This window comes from Equus przewalskii, chromosome 10 (assembly GCF_037783145.1).
Source record: "Equus przewalskii isolate Varuska chromosome 10, EquPr2, whole genome shotgun sequence".
NCBI classification, from domain to species: Eukaryota; Metazoa; Chordata; class Mammalia; order Perissodactyla; family Equidae; genus Equus; species Equus przewalskii.
Genome location: NC_091840.1, coordinates 37,365,522 through 37,383,289, shown reverse-complemented (window position 1 = coordinate 37,383,289; position 17,768 = coordinate 37,365,522). Strand labels below are relative to the sequence as shown.

General features: G+C 34.4%; 1 protein-coding gene across 1 annotated transcript in view; it reads left to right on the top strand.

The window, feature by feature from the left end:
• TAF15 (TATA-box binding protein associated factor 15) overlaps positions 1 to 17,768 on the top strand; it is a 28,048-nt gene that overhangs the window by 1,295 nt on the left and 8,985 nt on the right. Inside the window, exons 2-7 of the mRNA XM_070562472.1 lie at positions 5,865 to 5,904; positions 7,396 to 7,447; positions 7,534 to 7,618; positions 7,702 to 7,804; positions 9,752 to 9,945; positions 10,971 to 11,091. Of these exons, the coding sequence (XP_070418573.1) occupies positions 5,865 to 5,904; positions 7,396 to 7,447; positions 7,534 to 7,618; positions 7,702 to 7,804; positions 9,752 to 9,945; positions 10,971 to 11,091 (595 nt within the window). The remainder of the gene's footprint in view (positions 1 to 5,864; positions 5,905 to 7,395; positions 7,448 to 7,533; positions 7,619 to 7,701; positions 7,805 to 9,751; positions 9,946 to 10,970; positions 11,092 to 17,768) is intronic.

Below are 17,768 nucleotides of genomic sequence, written 5' to 3'. Positions count from 1 at the left end.
GCCGATAAATTAGCAAGAATGGTTGGACTGGAGAGTGAGAAACCTTCCTTAGGTTAACACTGATGTTAAGAAGCCAGAATGTTGACCCTTTAGGGGAGAGGGCATCTGCCTGATCTAGGAGGCACAGAATTTCTCTCTTTTCAATTTCTATTTAATCTTACCTCGAAGTAGACATTGGTACAACTTTTACCAGGTGCGTACCTTTGAAATGAAGTCTGGTACACCTTCAGGGAAGTACACTCAGGAGGGTGTGTAACCTATCTACGGTTTAAAAAAAAAGAAAAAGATTCTCCTGCCCTCCTGGAGAAGTTCACACAGGTTCAGTGGATACAGTGCTTGTTAAAAACTATTGGCCTGTCTGGATTTTTGACATAATTATTGGTGTAAAACAATGGCTTATTTATAGGGCTGGGTGGCTTTTATGGAAAATTAAATTTTAGAGGTTTACCGTTTGTAAAATCTAGGATTTTCAGGACGTCATATTAGTGTGTGAGCTGGTTTACACATTAGCACTGATCTTCAAATTACCCAGACACTAGCTGTTTGTCACTTTGTAATTTGAGTTTTTTTAAATATTGAGATTGACTTTCATGTGTGAAAAGAGTTATTTAATAATTGCTTGTTTCTGAGTTAAGTCAATTAAAGCTAGAATCTTTAAGTTCTACTTAGTGTTATATGCTATTTAAACATTTTGTAATAATGTGTATGAAAATAATACTTTTGACGTTGTATAAAAATAAGAATAATGCTTTTGACTTGTTCTTTGGTGAATGTTTAAGTTAATAAATTTAACGGAGTAAACGCCCCCGAACAACTAATGGCATTAAGTTTAGTTAAGTCCTTTAAAGACTCAAAACTACACTTATAAATTTAATCTATCAGATTGACTCGGCCACTCCAAATGCCTGACAGGGCAGACTTATAAACCTAATAAAGTATAAGTGCTTATGTAATCCATCAATAAAAATTGTAAATATTGTGAGTCAGAGTCTCTAACATTCAAATACTGTTTACAAATGTGAATTATCTGACACCTTTCAAGGTAAAATAAAATCTAATATCTGTTACACATATAGAAATTACAAAGTCAAGATACTTCTCATTTTGGCACTATGGCAGACCGAGATAACTTGAGAATCCTCTATCTACAAATACCTAAAAATGTAAGAACTTACAAAAAAGAAGGGGCAAGCTCCAGCTGCCAAAAATGGAGTAGAATACAGTATGGTAGGCATAGAGCTAAGTTGGTGGTTGCTCTGGACAGGAGGGTGTAGGTGTCATCGTTTAGAGACTTATATTTTATTGCCCAGGTAACTGAGGACAGGAGATGAAGCCTTGAGACCATTAGAGCCAGGTAATGGGAACTGAGACCCTTACATAAAACCTGAATGTGTGAAGGACTGTATCTTTAGTGAAAGAATGAACTAGGAAAAAAAGCTTTGTACCAGCATGAGAGATGACAAGGAAGCCTGGGCCCTGAGTGGAAAAAATAAGTCCTTCCTGAGAATTTGTAACCTGAGACCTGTGTTTCATACAATTTCCGTGTACACTTAGGCTAGGTATGGGGTCCAGGAAACCTTAAGTCAAGAAATTAATAAAAATTGGTTCTGGGCTGGTAATAACTATGAGGTTCTTGGTAGAAACAAATGAAAAACCTTTTCTGGAGGAAATTTCACAGCTTCTGTCAAAAGGAATCTTATAGAAAAAACAAGCCTTGCAAAAGATGACTTCACAGTAAATAATTGCAGAGCTCTAGGAAACAATTCACCAAAATGAGTGCTTGTGACAAATGGGATTAGAACCCCTAACGGTCTGAAAGTGATTATTACATGTTTAAAATGATTAAAAACCTGAAAGAAGGAATCAACTCTAAGACCAGGATGTTATGAAAAAAGGCCATATAGATTTGAAAAAGAATCAAGTATAGCTTCTAGAAATGGAAAAAGTGGATAAGTTGAATTGCAGATAGACGTAGCAGAGGAAATAGTTAAGTGGAAGATAGATGTGGTATAATTACCCAGAATTCAATTCCAAAGGATAAAGAGATGAAAGAATGGAAGATTAAGAAACATGGGAGATAGATTGAGAAGCCCTGTCATACGTCTTCTGTGAATTTGAGAAGCAGAAAATGAGGAAGAATTGATAGATAGTTGAAAAGTTTCCAAAATTGATGAATGTTTTTGAATCAAGAAGCAGTAGTTTCTAACTTGAGACATAAAAATCAATTCATATTCTAGATACATTGATGTGAAACTGTGGATAATGACATACCAATAAACTTAACAGAAGTGATGGGGAAATGGTTAAGGTTGACTGACTTCTTAGAAGTTTGTTTTTTTTTTTTAAGATTAGCACTGGAGCTAACAACTGTTGCCAATTTTTTTTTCTTCTCCTCAGAGTCCCCCAGTACATAGTTGTATATTCTAGTTGTAGCTCCTGGTTGTGCTGTGTGGGATGCTGCCTCAGCATGGCCTGATGAGCGGTGCCATATCTGCGCCTAACATCCGAACTGGCGAAACCCTGGGCTGCCAAAGCAGAGCGTGCAAACTTAACCACTCAGCCACGGGGCCGATAGCCTTAAAAGTTTTAAGGAGCTGGAAAATAATGAGATGATCCTTAGAATTTAGAGGAAAGATAACTGTTGATCTGGAATTTTCTACCCAAATAAAATGACTAAGAATACCACTTTCAGGCTTTTGCTGAAAGAACTAATAAAATAATATAAATCCAGAAGGGAGCGGTAAGATGCAAAAAACAGTGTAGAGGAAGCAAACACAGTAAATGTAAAGCAAATATTGACTGTATGAAACATTGAAGATAAAATGATTACATTTAGAGATTTTAAAAAAATGGAAGCAGGGGCTGGACCACTGGTGTGATTAAGTTCGTGTGCTCCGCTTCCGTGGCCCACGGTTTGCAGGTTTGGATCCTAGGCGAGGACCTAGCGCCGCTCGTTAAGCCATGCTATGGCTGCACCCCACATAAAATAGAGGAAGATTGGCAGAGATGTTAGCTCAGCGACAGTCTTCCTCAAGTAAAAAAAAAAAAGGGAAGATTGTTAACAGATGTTGGCTAGGGCCAGTCTTCCTCACTGAAAAAAAAAGTGGAAGCAAAATAATAAGTGAAGGCTGTGATTGGTGTTGTCATATTAAGGTTCTTATTTTCAAGTGGAGGTAGAAGGTCATTTTGAACTTTGTCAAGAATGTATGTTAAAAACTGAACAATCATTAAATTATAAATGGTAACTTATTAAAAGAACAGAAATTGAATGTATAACTTCTAAAGAAGTAGAGATGGAAAAAGTAAACAAAATCCAATAGAAGGCAAGAAAGGAGTTAAAAGGAAAAAAAAAAACCCCAGTAAGTAGAAAGTCCAATATAGGTGGGTAGGAATACATAAAAGTTAACAATAGTAAAAGTACGAAAACACCAGTTGAAAGACAAAGATTTTAACTTGGACAAAAAGGATCTAGATGTATGCTGTTCAGAAATGATATACCTAAAACATAAGAATAAGAAATGCTGAAAATATATATAGAGAAAAAGATTAACTAGGCAAACACCAACCAAAAGGAAGATTGTTTAGTTAAGTTACTAGTCAAAATAAAGTTTGGACATTTTCAATGATAATCTTCATGTAATGTTAAAAGGAAATTTACTAGGAAGATATAAATGTACTTTTATGTGCCTAACAGTATAACCTCAAAATATAGAAAGCAAAAATAACAGTGATGAAGTTGACAGCACTATAGTTGGAGTTTTTTAAACATTACCTCTCTGTAATCAATAGATCAGGCAGACCAAACTTTAGGGAATGATACAACTAACAAGCGTCATCTTATAGACTTACATAATTCGTTGAACGTTTGGAAAATACACAATTCTTTTCAAGCACATAGGGGACATTTATGCAAGTAAAAGTATTTACTGAGGGGAAAAGCAAAAAACAGTAAATCCTAACAAATGCCAAGAATAAAACTGAAAATACCTTTTCTTGCTGCACTGGAATGTAATTAGAAGACAAAAGCATAAAGACAAAATCCTATACATTTGGAAATAAAAACTATTCTAAACAATTTATCCATCCAGGCACAAGGCTCAAGTGTCAAGTACTTAGAATGAGCAGTTGTTTGAAATGCCATAAATAACATTTATAAACTGATTTCTCTGATGAATATAAGACATCTGCACTTTCTCACTTAAGTGTTTATACTAAGTGCCAGACTCAGTATGCTTATTTCTGTATCTTCTGGGGTTCTAAAGTCAGCCAGCTAAAGAAGTCAGATTTACAATTTCGGGGTGGTAAAGTGGGTTACAGTTAAGGACCCTAGGGCTTACTAGATTTGAGCCCGGGTCACATGACCTATGTACTGTGTAGTTCTATAATTTTGCCTGAGTCAAAGGGAAATATGCTGAGATCTTGGACAGCGCTCTGTCACTGGGAGAACCCATATAGCTATGCCTTGGAATATAATTTAACCTAAAGTTTCATGCTTTTTACTCACCTTACCCCAACCCCACCTTGCCCCGGCCATAATCCTTTTCAGTTTCTGGTTTGGTTGAAGCTAGTTTCCTTTGCCATTTGATAGGTGCATCTAATCTCTTTATGGTCCAATTAGATTCTGTATCCTTTTCATATTTTTCTTATTTGGTGGTTACCTGTAAATCTATAGTCATTATCACGGGCATGGGAGTAATGCACAGTTTTTTCTTTTTCATCTCAGATAGGCTTATGTCCTTCACACTCAAGTAGTTTGTGTCAGGATTTCATTCACTATTCTCATAATTAAGGATTTTAAAAAGTAATCTTGTTCAGTCTGATTGAATATCTCTACTGCAGAAAAGTGGCAAATTTGATGTTACGCACTTATACAGCCAATGCAGTGTTTTCATATTGTAGCTTTTTATGAATTGAATGAAAAAGTCAGTGATGTGATTTTTGATAGGTTTTCAGAACTGTTCGACAACAAATGGTTTTGTTTCAAATTGGATGAGGTTGGGCCTAATGGTCAGCAATTTGAGACTCTCAGAGTCGTTTTTTGCAGTTGAAAGAGTATTTCATATAAAATTTCTCTTATTCATCACTAATAAACTTAGATCATTCATTTGACTCTGAGTAGAAGCCTAAAAGATAGAGTCTTTTAAAAATTTTTTGATATAACTGACATTTTGAAGTATTGGGAAAAAGCTGATAGTTCAAAATTTTTTTCTTTTTTTTGACATACGTTACTCAATTCCTGCCTTCCTTGGTAGTTTTTTTTTTGCCAAAAAGAAAGCTGAAAGTAGGTATTGCTGAGTTGGTATACCAGTTGGCCAAATCCCTGAAAGCTTCATAAAGGTGAGATTAGACAACTAATTTAGCTGCTTTACCAAGTCTTCGGAGATCTTTTTGTTGCTGCTGACAACCAAAGCAATCCAGTATGAGGAATGGGTATGTGTTGGGCTGGTGAGGATATGTGAGTGAGTGTAATCCTGGGAATTTAGCTTGTCAGTGTTTGTATCTTCCCCCTTTTTGGTCCTGATTAGTTTCAACGGATGTCTTTTTGTATGTAAAGATAGTATAGCTTGAGCTTTTGAGTTTTTGTTAAAAGGATGGATTTTTCACTGATTGTTTCACATTTGTTCACTTGGTTCTTGTGACCATCAGGACACATTTGTAGAGTAGTTGTTTTCAAAGATGTAGTTACTGTAAATAGCAAATAATATTTGTACAGATTTCTTCTTGCATGGTATTTTTAACATCTAGTTTTTCTTTCTGTAGTTTTTGTAACGTTTTCTTACACATTTCATCTTTAAGAGCTAAAGTCAGCCTTTGAGGGAAGCATAATTTTAAATAAGATTTAAAATTCTTTTTATGTGTTTTAGATTCTGGAAGTTACGGTCAGTCTGGGGGTGAGCAGCAAAGGTAAAGTATACATACATTTCAATAATACCATGAAAGAGTAGAACTGAAAAAAAACAGTGAATTTAGTTAGGCTTCCCTCTTGAAATTTGGGGTCCGGATGTCTTAACAGAATTAAATATTAGCTTGTCAAGGGGAAAGGTCGGCCTGTGTACATAGGTGCTGTAAAATATTTCTTCCTTTTTTTAAAAAGCATGTTTGAATCAGTAAATATAGATGCCCTCTAGAGATTAAAACAAATCTCATAGGTATTGTAAAGATCGTTTTCTTTATGAAAATTTTGAAAAGAAATTATTAAAAGGATTTAAGCAATTGAACTATAACAGGTTCTTAGAAAAAGCATTTCATTTTTTGATTGTATGTAATATGCTAATGTGTTTCTCAGAGCAGATTTTCTTGAAATACTGTAATAGAAATGTTTAGCATTTTTAAAAGACTCCTTACCATGCTCACAGTAAAAAGAAAAGTCTGTTTTTACGTGAATGTGTACATGCAGTAGAGTTCTCTTGCTTACCAGAAATACAACCTTCACCTAATACTATAAATGTTTTGCAGCTCACTGTGAGATATTCAGAATAGCATCTCAGATATCTTCTGTCATCAAGTTTTAAGCTTCATGAAAACAAAACTCATTTGACTTTTTATTTTTATAGGGTAGTGCTACCCTCATAGTAGGCAGCTACCAAATGTTTATTCAATGAGATATATTTTATAAAATTAAGAAATTCTGTTAGCACTTCATAGCTCTAAAGCGATAAAAAGGTTTTTTTGCAAATGTTGTATTTTTCTTTGGCATATTCAGAAAGTTTGTTTCTGACTTGGAGCTTATATGCTATAAAATTAAATTCAAACCTGAGGAAGGTACATTTATTCCTTCCTTCAGTCAACAAACTATATGCCAGGCTGTGCTATAACACTGGGGTTACAATATAATTTTATTCTCTGATAGTACTCTGAAGATGTACATGCTTCTAATTACTGAGGCACTAAAATTAGACTCAGTGCCATACTGTGCCTTTTCTGGGAAGTTAAGGGCAAATATCTAAGGAGAACAATAGGAAGAAATTAATCTGTCAAAACATAGCTAAGTTGATTAAAGTGCTAACTTAAAAAGTAATTTTTCTGCTTCAAATATTTTTTATGGGTCTTGCTGCCATGTAGTCCTTTCCTCTCCTCCACCCCCTCTCCCACTACCCCCCAAATGTAATTCTCTTGGGATTTTCTAGCCCTGGTAGAGTTTTATTTATTTGTGGGAAGCTGTCAAAGCAAAACTTACAGTGTTTGTTTGGCGTTCAAGAGATCTGGGAGTGACTTCATTCATGTCTTTAACATTCTTTGGTCATCATGTTTCAATTTAGATGCGAAGAGACAGATTGGCAATTTCTCAGAAAAGACGCTAGTATTTGAGTTGAAAGTTGAAAATGAAGATAGGATTTTTTTAAGCTGATTAAATTTTAGCACGTTTCTTTTGAGTGATATGTTTTTCTTTTACAGTTATTCTTCCTATGGAAATCAAGGCAACCAAGGTTATGGACAAGCACCACAAGTAGGTTAAAATATAACTTACAGTCTTCATAAATAGTTATTTTTGTCTTAAGTAGGTGATGAAACTTGTATTTACCTAAATTTCAGAGCTATTCTGGCTATGGGCAAACTACTGATTCCTCATATGGACAGAACTATGGCAGCTACTCTGGTTATGGACAGAGCCAATCAGGTTGGATTGATTTGTTAAATCTGCTATTTTAGAAATTAAAAAATCAGAACCCTTACTAAATGGTATATCCATCTAATCTGTAGGTTATTCACAATCGTACGGTGGTTATGAGAATCAAAAGCAGAGCTCATATGGTCAGCAGTCTTACAATAACCAGGGACAACCAAACACGGAATCATCAGCAGGGTAAGGAAACAGTAAAAGTACTGAGATTGTGTTGGGCAGTGGAAGGAACACTTGGGATATTAAACAGATTTCACCAACAAACTCCTAACTTTAAACATTTTTTCCAGAAAATTTTTGATGGAATATGAATTTCACAGTTTTGTGTTATGAAGATGGTGGAAATTGTCAGCATTGTCATTTGATTTTTATGATGTGTTTTTTGTAAAATTATCCTTTAGCTGTAAATGAAGGCTCATGGTTTAAATGTTAAAAAGAAACATTTTGACCTTTGTTTTATACCTGAAATTAAATAAAAACCTACCTATAAAAGGAGATTTCTCAGTGCTTACTTTTTATTTCCATTTTAATTTTTGACCATTTTCAGGGACAAAATATTAAAGAAAAAATTGTGAAAACCTATCCACATATTTCAGATACCCTAAAATATGTTTTATTTGTTAATATAGGTAGGCGAATGTTTACCAGAAAGTTTATAGGTTTTATAGTTTTTTTAGTTTTTAGATTTGAGGAGTCTGTACTTATTATTAATTTTAATAGTAGCAACTTTTTTTTATTGTGCTTTACATTTTGTGAAATGCTTTTACATTCCTTAATTTAATTGATTCTTAAACACCACTGTGAAATAGTGTCAGTATTTATCTCCATATTAAAGCGGTAAAGAGAAGCCGTTAAGATGATATAGCCTGTCAAGTTACACAGCTAAAAAATGAGACAGAAATTGAGATCATTAGTATTTTCTATCTACAGTGAAGAGAATTATCCTAAGTGAAATTCAATTAAATAAACACATTGGGGAAAGATCTGTGAGGTCAAATTATCAGTCTTAGAGATATGAGAGTGATTTGAAAAGTAGAACATGGAGTACACGTATAGGGAATAATATCCAGAAAGCATGTTACACTAGAAAGAATGACTCTAAGCCCTGTTGGTTAGTTAAGGAGAATCCTTTAGTAAGGATTCAGTTTTGGAAGCATGACGTATAACTCCAAAGAGAAATGTTAGATCTGGTTTGACAACCATTTTAAAGTGAGGTGCTAGAATTTTTGACCATTGTTGTGGTGATGTGCTTTGAGTCGGAAGTTGGGGAACATAGCAATCTTTATTAGATTATTTTGATCATCTAATGTGGAACAAGATGTAACTATTAAGTTATGAGACATTTTTTGTTTCCTTTTTTTGAAGTAAACATTAGAACTCAAATCTAATTAAGTGTTTCAACATTCCCATCCTGAGAGCAGGTAATTCTAGTCATATTGCTGAGAACATAACTTAGAATTTTCTTTTTGAATTGCCAGAGGTATTAAGAAAGCAGTCTTGTTATCTGGTAGTCAGATTTCTTTTCAGATAAAAAATGACATCACAAAGCAAGTTCCTTTCTCTTACTCAGCAGACTAAAAATGAATGATTTATTACTGTTTTCTAAAATTTACTATCATTGAAGATATCTAGAAGAATGTACTGTAGGTTCTAAAGATAATTATAAAAAAATAGTTCCCAAAATATTATGAGATAACATTATTGTTATGTGAAATAGAGCCTTTCAATGTAACTCTTAAAAGGAGTCAGCACTTGCAGTGGCGTGTTTGTTAAAAGAATCAGACATATTACTGTACTTTGTGACACTTTAAAATTTTTTTTAATTCAAGGAGATGGTAAAAACCATAGTGATTTTTTTTTTTTTTTGCTTCACTACAGTTTTCAAAGTTGCATGTGGTTTTTCTCATAATGTGGCCTCTCTTTAATGATAGTGAGATAGTTGTTTGAAGATCATTCCATTGGTGATAAGGAAATTTTGTAAAATAAAACAGCTAAATGATTCCCAGCAGAAAGTAGTAGTAAATATGGTTGAGGTCTAGCTTCTCAGGCCTCTTATGTCAGTCTCAGTCAACTTGCTATAGTAAACATAATCGTTTTGTAAAATTTCTTAAGTTCTTTGTTTCTCTTTAGCCAAGGTGGAAGAGCGCCTTCGTATGACCAGTCAGACTATGGTCAACAAGATTCGTATGACCAGCAGTCGGGCTATGATCAACATCAAGGTTCATATGATGAACAGTCAAATTATGATCAACAGCATGATTCCTATAATCAAAACCAGCAGTCCTACCATTCACAAAGGGAAAATTACAGCCACCACACACAAGGTAAGATAGATTGACCTGTATTTTTTTTCTTTCTTCATAGAATTATTTGTATATTGAACTTTGTATTAAAAGACCACGTAGTTCTACTGTTTGTAAAAATTTGGAGTAACCCTGAACATATATTTTCTCTCATGGCCATCAAAACTAATTTATTAGATTTCTGTTTCTAAACTTCTTGGAGACTGCCGAATAGTTATGTGACTTTTCAATGACTGTTTAAATCAGTTTCCTTTGTTGTCTCTGTCAACTCTGTTTGACAGTGCTCTTGCTACTAGTTCATTTGGTAGTGGTGGTATACTTGATTTGGGGAAATTATGATCTTGTATTAGCCTTCTCTAACCTCATCTAAAAAGGACCAGTCATTCTTTCCTCTTGTTTTCCTATAGCACTTTGTGTATACCACTGATATGTAGGAATCTCTCCATGCCATGAAAATGAATGTCTCAAGAGCGAAGGTCCTGTCTTAGTCATTTTTGTACCTTCATTACCTAGTATAGGGCTTGGTTAATAGTAAATGCTCAGTAAATATTTGTTGAGTAACTGAATGAATAAATGAATGAGTAAAAGTGGAAGCTCATTCATTGAGTGTCTTGCTCATTGAATGTATTCACTGAGTATCTCTTAGTTTGAAAATCCAGTTATTCTTTGTCAAAGCTTGATTTACATTTAAATGTTTTTGAGGTAAAGAAAATAGTAACTTCTAAGATTAGGGTTATGCTTTTCATCTAATTTATTAGGGTTTGGTACCTAATGTTGTACTTTGATTCAGACTCTTCCATATCACCATCACATCAAATGGTGATATCCAAATGGTGTTATTAGCAGAATGGAGTTTGACACAGATACAATTCTCAAACACAGTTAATTCCAGATGGTTTTATGATGACTTGCCTTTGCGATCTGTGCACTTGTGCCGTTTTCCAAAGGACATAGGTGACCTAAAGAGCCATTTAAGATTATGTTATGGGAAGCCTTTGTCAGAAATGGCAATGGTTATTTATGTGTGTATTATTTCCTTTTTATAGATGACCGTCGTGATGTGAGTAGGTATGGAGAAGATAATAGAGGATATGGCGGGTCACAGGGAGGAGGTAGAGGGCGTGGGGGATATGACAAGGATGGAAGAGGTCCTATGACAGGATCAAGGTAAGTATTTCAGTATAGATGTTTACATTTCTTCTTCTTTTTTTTTTTGTTGTTATTACTTAGCTGGTTTGATTTGAGCATCTACTTTAGTTTAAGAGGCTTGTAAAAGAGATGTTGTAGAGAAGAGGGCAGAAATTCAAAATTTATTTTGTCTTAAGATGTCACATAAATTACCTCAGAATAGGCTGATTAGCAGTTAGTTTATATGGTGTGTAGTAAACACCAGTAAAGTCCCTTACTCTGGTTGTGGTTAAACCACTTACCTATGTTTTCCTGCCAGAGCTGTAGAATCTAAACTCCTTTAGCAGATGACTCTGGGAAACCCAAGTGTTTTGTATGTAAAAAATAAAAGGTAAGTTAATTCTAGTTTGGGGGCAGCGAGGCCATTTCTTAATCTTGAATACTGTTGGGAAGGGAAAATAGTAGGAGGCAGTAACAAAGTATAAAGGTGGGGTAGGCAAATGAAAGAAAGATTTTATGTAACTGAACTATTTTGTTCTCCTTCTTAAGTAAATAATTATTGAAATAATTAGTGCAACATCACATCCTATTGTGTATTTTGTCTGGACTAAGCTGTGGAAAAGGAATGACTTTTTAATTCAGCTTTCCTTTTCTCCATTGCTAGTGTTACCAGGTTTTGATATTTACTTATGGCATATGTTATGAAAACTGGTTTTAAATTACTTTTAAATCTATCTGTAAATTTGGCACTTTGGCCCTAAAAGCAAGAATTAAAAAGTAGTTGACATTTATTGTCCTCAGATGAGGTTTGCAGGTTGCAAATTTGTGTGTAAAATACATAGGCTTACAAGATAATGTGTGTTCCTCGAGAATTGAATTGTCAGTGGCCTGTTAATTGACACTTAATAATAATACGTCAGTACCAGTTCACACTTTTGCTCCTTAGGGACTAAGTGTCTGTCCTCTAAGGTGACCTGAGAAACAAAGCCAGTTACATAAAGCACTGTTATTTCTTCAAATGAGCCAGGAATTTGATCTCACTGACTTGTGTTTTCTTTATATTTAGTGTATAGTACTTTGATATGGCAAAACTAAAGTCTAAACGTATTTGATAAGCATTTATAAGACTTGAACATTAAAAGTCTTTTGATTGATAGCCAGTCAGTTTACTAAAGTAAAGCAAATATATTGTATGTCTCTTTATTATCAAAGAAAGCCGTCCACCATCATGTGGATATAAAGGAACAATGGAAAGTGCTTACTCTCTACCTAGTAGCCTCTCTCTTACCTCAAATAGAATCCCAAACAAGATAACCAACAGATATTTTTAATTTTCCACTTAATATATTTAGATAATTGGCTGCCTTGGAATGCTATACATTTTACAATATATCATAGGTTTAATTTTCTTCATAAGGAAGTTATAATTATATCCTATAGATTATCTATTAAACTATGACAGTGTCTGACTGAGAGTGGTAGAATCCCACTTTTCAGAGGGAAGAGGGTAGGGAAGTTTTTAAAAGTATGCTTTTTTCTTTGAGATGACTCATTAGAAGCAGAGAGTTGAGAGGACCTCGAATGAGCCTCCTGATAAAGGAGGGAAGGTCCATACCTTAACCGCCCTGGGAGTCCCATTTTTAAGTACGTTTATTACCTTGTTGGCAACATATTTCAGTATAATTTTTGGCCCAGATGCTGAATCATGAACTCAGTTTTTCATTCCAAATCTTTTTATTTAGCCATAGAACCTCTTCCAACAAAGTCTTTTTAGAGAAGCTCATATATAATATATATTAGGTCAAAATGGTGCTGATGTGGTTCAGGTCAGGGTATTTTTTGGGGAGGGATCCTGCCCTGTTAGTCTCTATTCCCTACCCGCCTCGGAATGGAATGTTCATGAAGGGCCTTTTTTAGAAATCCATATGGATGATGATGATTACTGTATTGGGTGGGCAAACTTTTCATGTGAAAGACCACATAGTAAATAGGGTTTGCTGGCCATGTGGTTTCTGTTGCAACTACTCAACTCTGCTCTTGTAGCGCCAAAGCATCCATAGACAATATATAAATAAATAGATGTGGTTGTGTTCCGATAAAACTTCGTTTATGGATACTGAAATTTGATGTTCATACAATTTTCATGTGTTACAATATCTTGCTCAAGATGTGATTTCTAGCTCATTTATAGGGGTAAAGTGTTTTGAATTCAAATAAAAATGCACAGTTTCAGGGTTTTTTTTCACAGTTGGTTTTAGATTTAAATACCAAAAATACCCAAACATTTTTTGTTAGTCTTCATCAACACTCCCATTTGTGTTTCTAATCATCTTACTTAAAAATAGCAGTGTTGAAAATATGATCCTTTTGGGGAAGAATATCTGGCATTAGTTGGGTTTCTATTTAAAGAAGAAGGGACATAGTTTGTGGGTGAGGGTGTGATGTGTGGTAAAGGATGGGACGTTTCCTAGACTCAGGTTGTATAATTGCTTGACTGGAGGAGGAGTTCAGACCACATGGAAGCTGCCAGCTTTTCAAATTGGAATAGAAACATGTGAAGATTATAGGGACTATAGGAAACAATGTTTTTCTTTGACGAAGTAGTTGCAGCAAAAAAGATTGAATTTCTAATTATTGTCTAAAACTGATCACTGACCTCTAAGTGGACTAGAAGTTTAAGGCTGTAAATTCTCTCAGTGTATTTAACTTCAGCATCGTGATGAATGTACTGCAAAATTGCCAGAACTTCAAAGATAACTTGTTTTCATTATTACTATATCATCAAGTTAAAGTAGCTATTTGAGGCTTTGTTTAATTATTTATTTTTTTAAAATTTATTTCTAGCAGTTATCTATGTGGTATAGATACTAATTCCTTTTCAGTTTTCCATGTTGCAGATATAGTCTCAGTTTATAGCTTAAGTTTTCACTGTTTTTCTTTTTTTTTTTTGCTGAGGAATATTCACCTTAGCTAACATCTGTTGCCTATCTTCCTCTTTTTTTTTGCTTGAGGAAGATTAGCCCTGAGCTAACATCTGTGCCAATCTTCCTCTTTTTTGTGTGTGGGTTTCCACTACAGCATGGCTGACGAGGGGTGTAGGTCTGCGCCTGGGATCTGAACCTGTGAACCCGGGCCACTGAAGCAGACTGTACTGAACTTAACCACTACGCCATGGGGCTGGGTCCTGTTTCAGGCTTTCATATCTCAAGCCTAAGAAAAGTTATCTTGAATTTTGACTGTCTTCTTACAAGAGATTTTAATTAGCTTCCTTAAAAATGTGCATATGTTCTGGTAATAGTCTAGAACAACACTGCCCAATAGAAATATAATGTGGGTCACAAATGTGAGCCACATATGTAATTTAAAATTTTCTAGTAGCCACATCAAAAAAAAGTGAACAGGTGAAACTAATTTTAGTAATATATTTTATTTACTCTAGTATATCCAAAATATTTTAGCATGTAATCGTTAAAAAAATTATGGAGATATTGTACATTCGTTTTTTCATACTAAGACTTTGAAATCCATTTTGTAGTTTACATTTAGAGTACATCTCAGTTTTGGCTATCCACATTTCAAATGGTCAACAGCCACATGTGGCTAGTGAATACTGTACTGGACAGTGTAGCTCTAGAATGATAGATTCTTGGCTTCCTGAAATGTTGGTAAATGCTGAATCTAGAAACCCTTCTTACTGTATATATATAAGACATAGGAGGGAATAAAACATAAGTATAGCTACTACTGAGATGGTATTTAAATCCGTTGAGTCATTTACATTTGGAATTAATATTAGTCTTCTTCATACCCAAAAAATTGTACTCTGGATTTACTAGCATGAAAATTCAAGCGTAGCACAGTTTTTTAAAAAACTAATCTTTTTCAACTTTTAGCTAAGTCCCGTTTTCTCTCTAGATAGTGAATTTTCTTGGAATAAAGATTCCTGCATTGTCCTTTTACTTGGCAGTTTTAGTCCTTGAATATATATATATATTTAGATTTTTTAAAATTAAATTTTGGAAATAGAGATTCTGTCAAAGAGCTTTTTCTTTGTTGACAAGCACCTGAGATTAAATCTGACTCTCTTCTCCTCTAAATATGTAATGCTGTAACAGTGAAAGAACCCTCAGCCTACCCTGGGGCAGGCTGCTTATTGTGGGTTTGAACTTGGGACAACCATTTCTATAGTTAAGTCAAGAATACACAATTGGTTTCTTTATGCAGGGGGCACTCAGCCGTAAATTTGAATGAGCTTATGTTATGTCTCTACTCTAGTAAATACCTCTACTTAAAATCTCCTTACTTCAGGAATGCTTTATGTGTACAATTCTGGTGCTTTTTCTGGGAGGAAAACAAATTTGTTGTGGAAACATCTTGACTAATAGATGTACACATACCTTTGTGTCTTAATTTGCTAGTGAGGCCTTAGCATATGGAAAAGGGACTCATAACTTGACTGCAGGTTTGAGGGAAAGATTCTTAACCACAAGCCCATCTTCTATTAATGTTTGTTAGTACTACTTGAAGTTTATCTCCTATATTTAATATAATAAATTTCCTAATAAAGGATTGTAATATAACTAATTAATATGGAATTTTCTAATAAGGAAAGAGAAAAATGATTGAAACATTGGAACTTGAAAGAAAGCTTCACAGAATTACAGATCATTTAGACTAGTGCTTCTCTAACTATAACGTACATTTGAACTCTTTGGGGATAATATTAAAATGCAGATGCTGATTCAGTAAATCTGGGGTGAGGCCTGAGATCCTGTTTTGTGAGCTGCTCGCAAGCTCTGCCTATGCTGCTGTTCCATAGACCACTTTTTGAGTCGTAAGGATGTAGACCCTTATTTCGTGAAGGAGGAAACTGAACCCTAGGGAGTATTACTGACTTGTCCAAATTTTCATGATTGATTAGTGACACTTAAAGACTATATCCTTAGTCTCTTAGTTTGAAGACCAGTGCTTGTTCGAATGCACTGTGATGTTTCCATATTTATAGCTATTGTGTTGAAATCCTCAGCTGCTGTATTTTCAAAGCAAATGCTCAGTAAAGATGACTTAAGTTAAAATGTCATTGTATGGAGGAATAGGAAATTATAAACCTATTCAAATGTCATTTGTTTTGTATCCTTTTTATTTTTCAGGGCTATGTTCTTTTTTTTATTGTTCAAAGATATATTGCTGGTCAGAATAGATATTATAGGAACTAGCCCATGTATGAAATTTCGTATTTTCCCTCCATTGTGGCCAGATAAACAATTTGGCACTGGGTTAAGATAACAGTAAAATCTTTAAGAGATATCTCTTCCAGCACTTGTGAAAATTTCCTGTTTAAAAAATCTACTTTATCCTGAGGACTTTAATCTCCTGATATAGGAATGTGAGCTTAATAGTTTCACTAGTTCTTTTATCATTTTTTGGAGTTCTCATGATCATTGAGGAAACCTGAGATATCTTGGTTCTAGTAATAAGATTTTTAGCAGTTTAACCTCAAGAACTCTGTTGGCTTCCCTTTCTTAAACAGTTCAGCAGTGATATACAGGTCATTTAAAAGTGTAGGAAGGGCTTAGGTAATGTTCTGAAAGTCTTAGCGACTCAGTAGGAAACTGTATGTATGTGAAGAACCTGGGCTTCACATTTTCTACATAGCCTTCAAATAGCCTTATTCTCCTTTTTAGGCTTCCTGGAAATCAAATAAAAATTAGTAAGAAATTAGGATGCATGTTTCTATACCTAAACCGGTTGCAAGGGAGAATTTTTTATGTCAAGATAGAATAGGCTTATTTTAAAGGAAGAATGCTTTCTCTTTTAGATTGGTTTTTCTCCGGATGGCTCAGAAAAGCCATCTAGAGGGCAGGGTTATTGCTAAAATAGAGGCTTTTAAGCAGGGAAGAGATATTAGTATATTGGATTAGTTTCTTGAGGTATAGTAGAAGAATATTAGTAGTAGTAGAAGATTTGATATCACCATTTGAAAACTTTGTGTTTTTATTTTCCATGTCAGCTCATGAATCATAGAGAAGTATGTAATTCAGTCAAGAGAAACAAACTTTTAATGTATGAATATTTAAAGAGTTTCAAGAGAGATCTTAGATTTCATACATGAAGCTATGCACACAAGGACCACTGACTTATCTGACAGTGGAAATTTGCCAAATAAAGTCATTTTCTTGTGGGGAGCTGCAGTATTGGAGTGTATTGCATTGTGTCTCTGACATGGTCTACTGATTGGTGTACAGAGCATTTGGCAGCATGAATCTCAGTAGCTTTCATGTGAAGAGATCTAGTATATTATGGTGGGTATGGAGTAGGAGGGCAATTTAAGTTATTCTCTCTTTTAGTGCTCATTTTATCAGATTTCTGAATGATTTGAATTTTAATACTGCTTTCATTCAGGCTCACTTTTATGTATATCTCTACCTCACTTTTTTCCTTCATCTCATAAAACCCACTATTTGGTATCACGATAGAACGTAGTACTCAAGATCTTACCTCTCCCATTCTGCTATCAAAATCTTAACCTTGTTTTGTATTGTTCTTCTAGTTTTTTCTCCTGTTTCTCATATTTAAAAAAAATATTCCCTAGGAAAGAATGTTTGCTCTAGTTTAGCATTCTTTGTGCTGTGCTCCAGCTTTAAGTTATGATTAGAATAGTGCCTTTGGCTTGGGGTTGGGAAGATTTGAAAATAAGAATATGTTAGATATGTTCT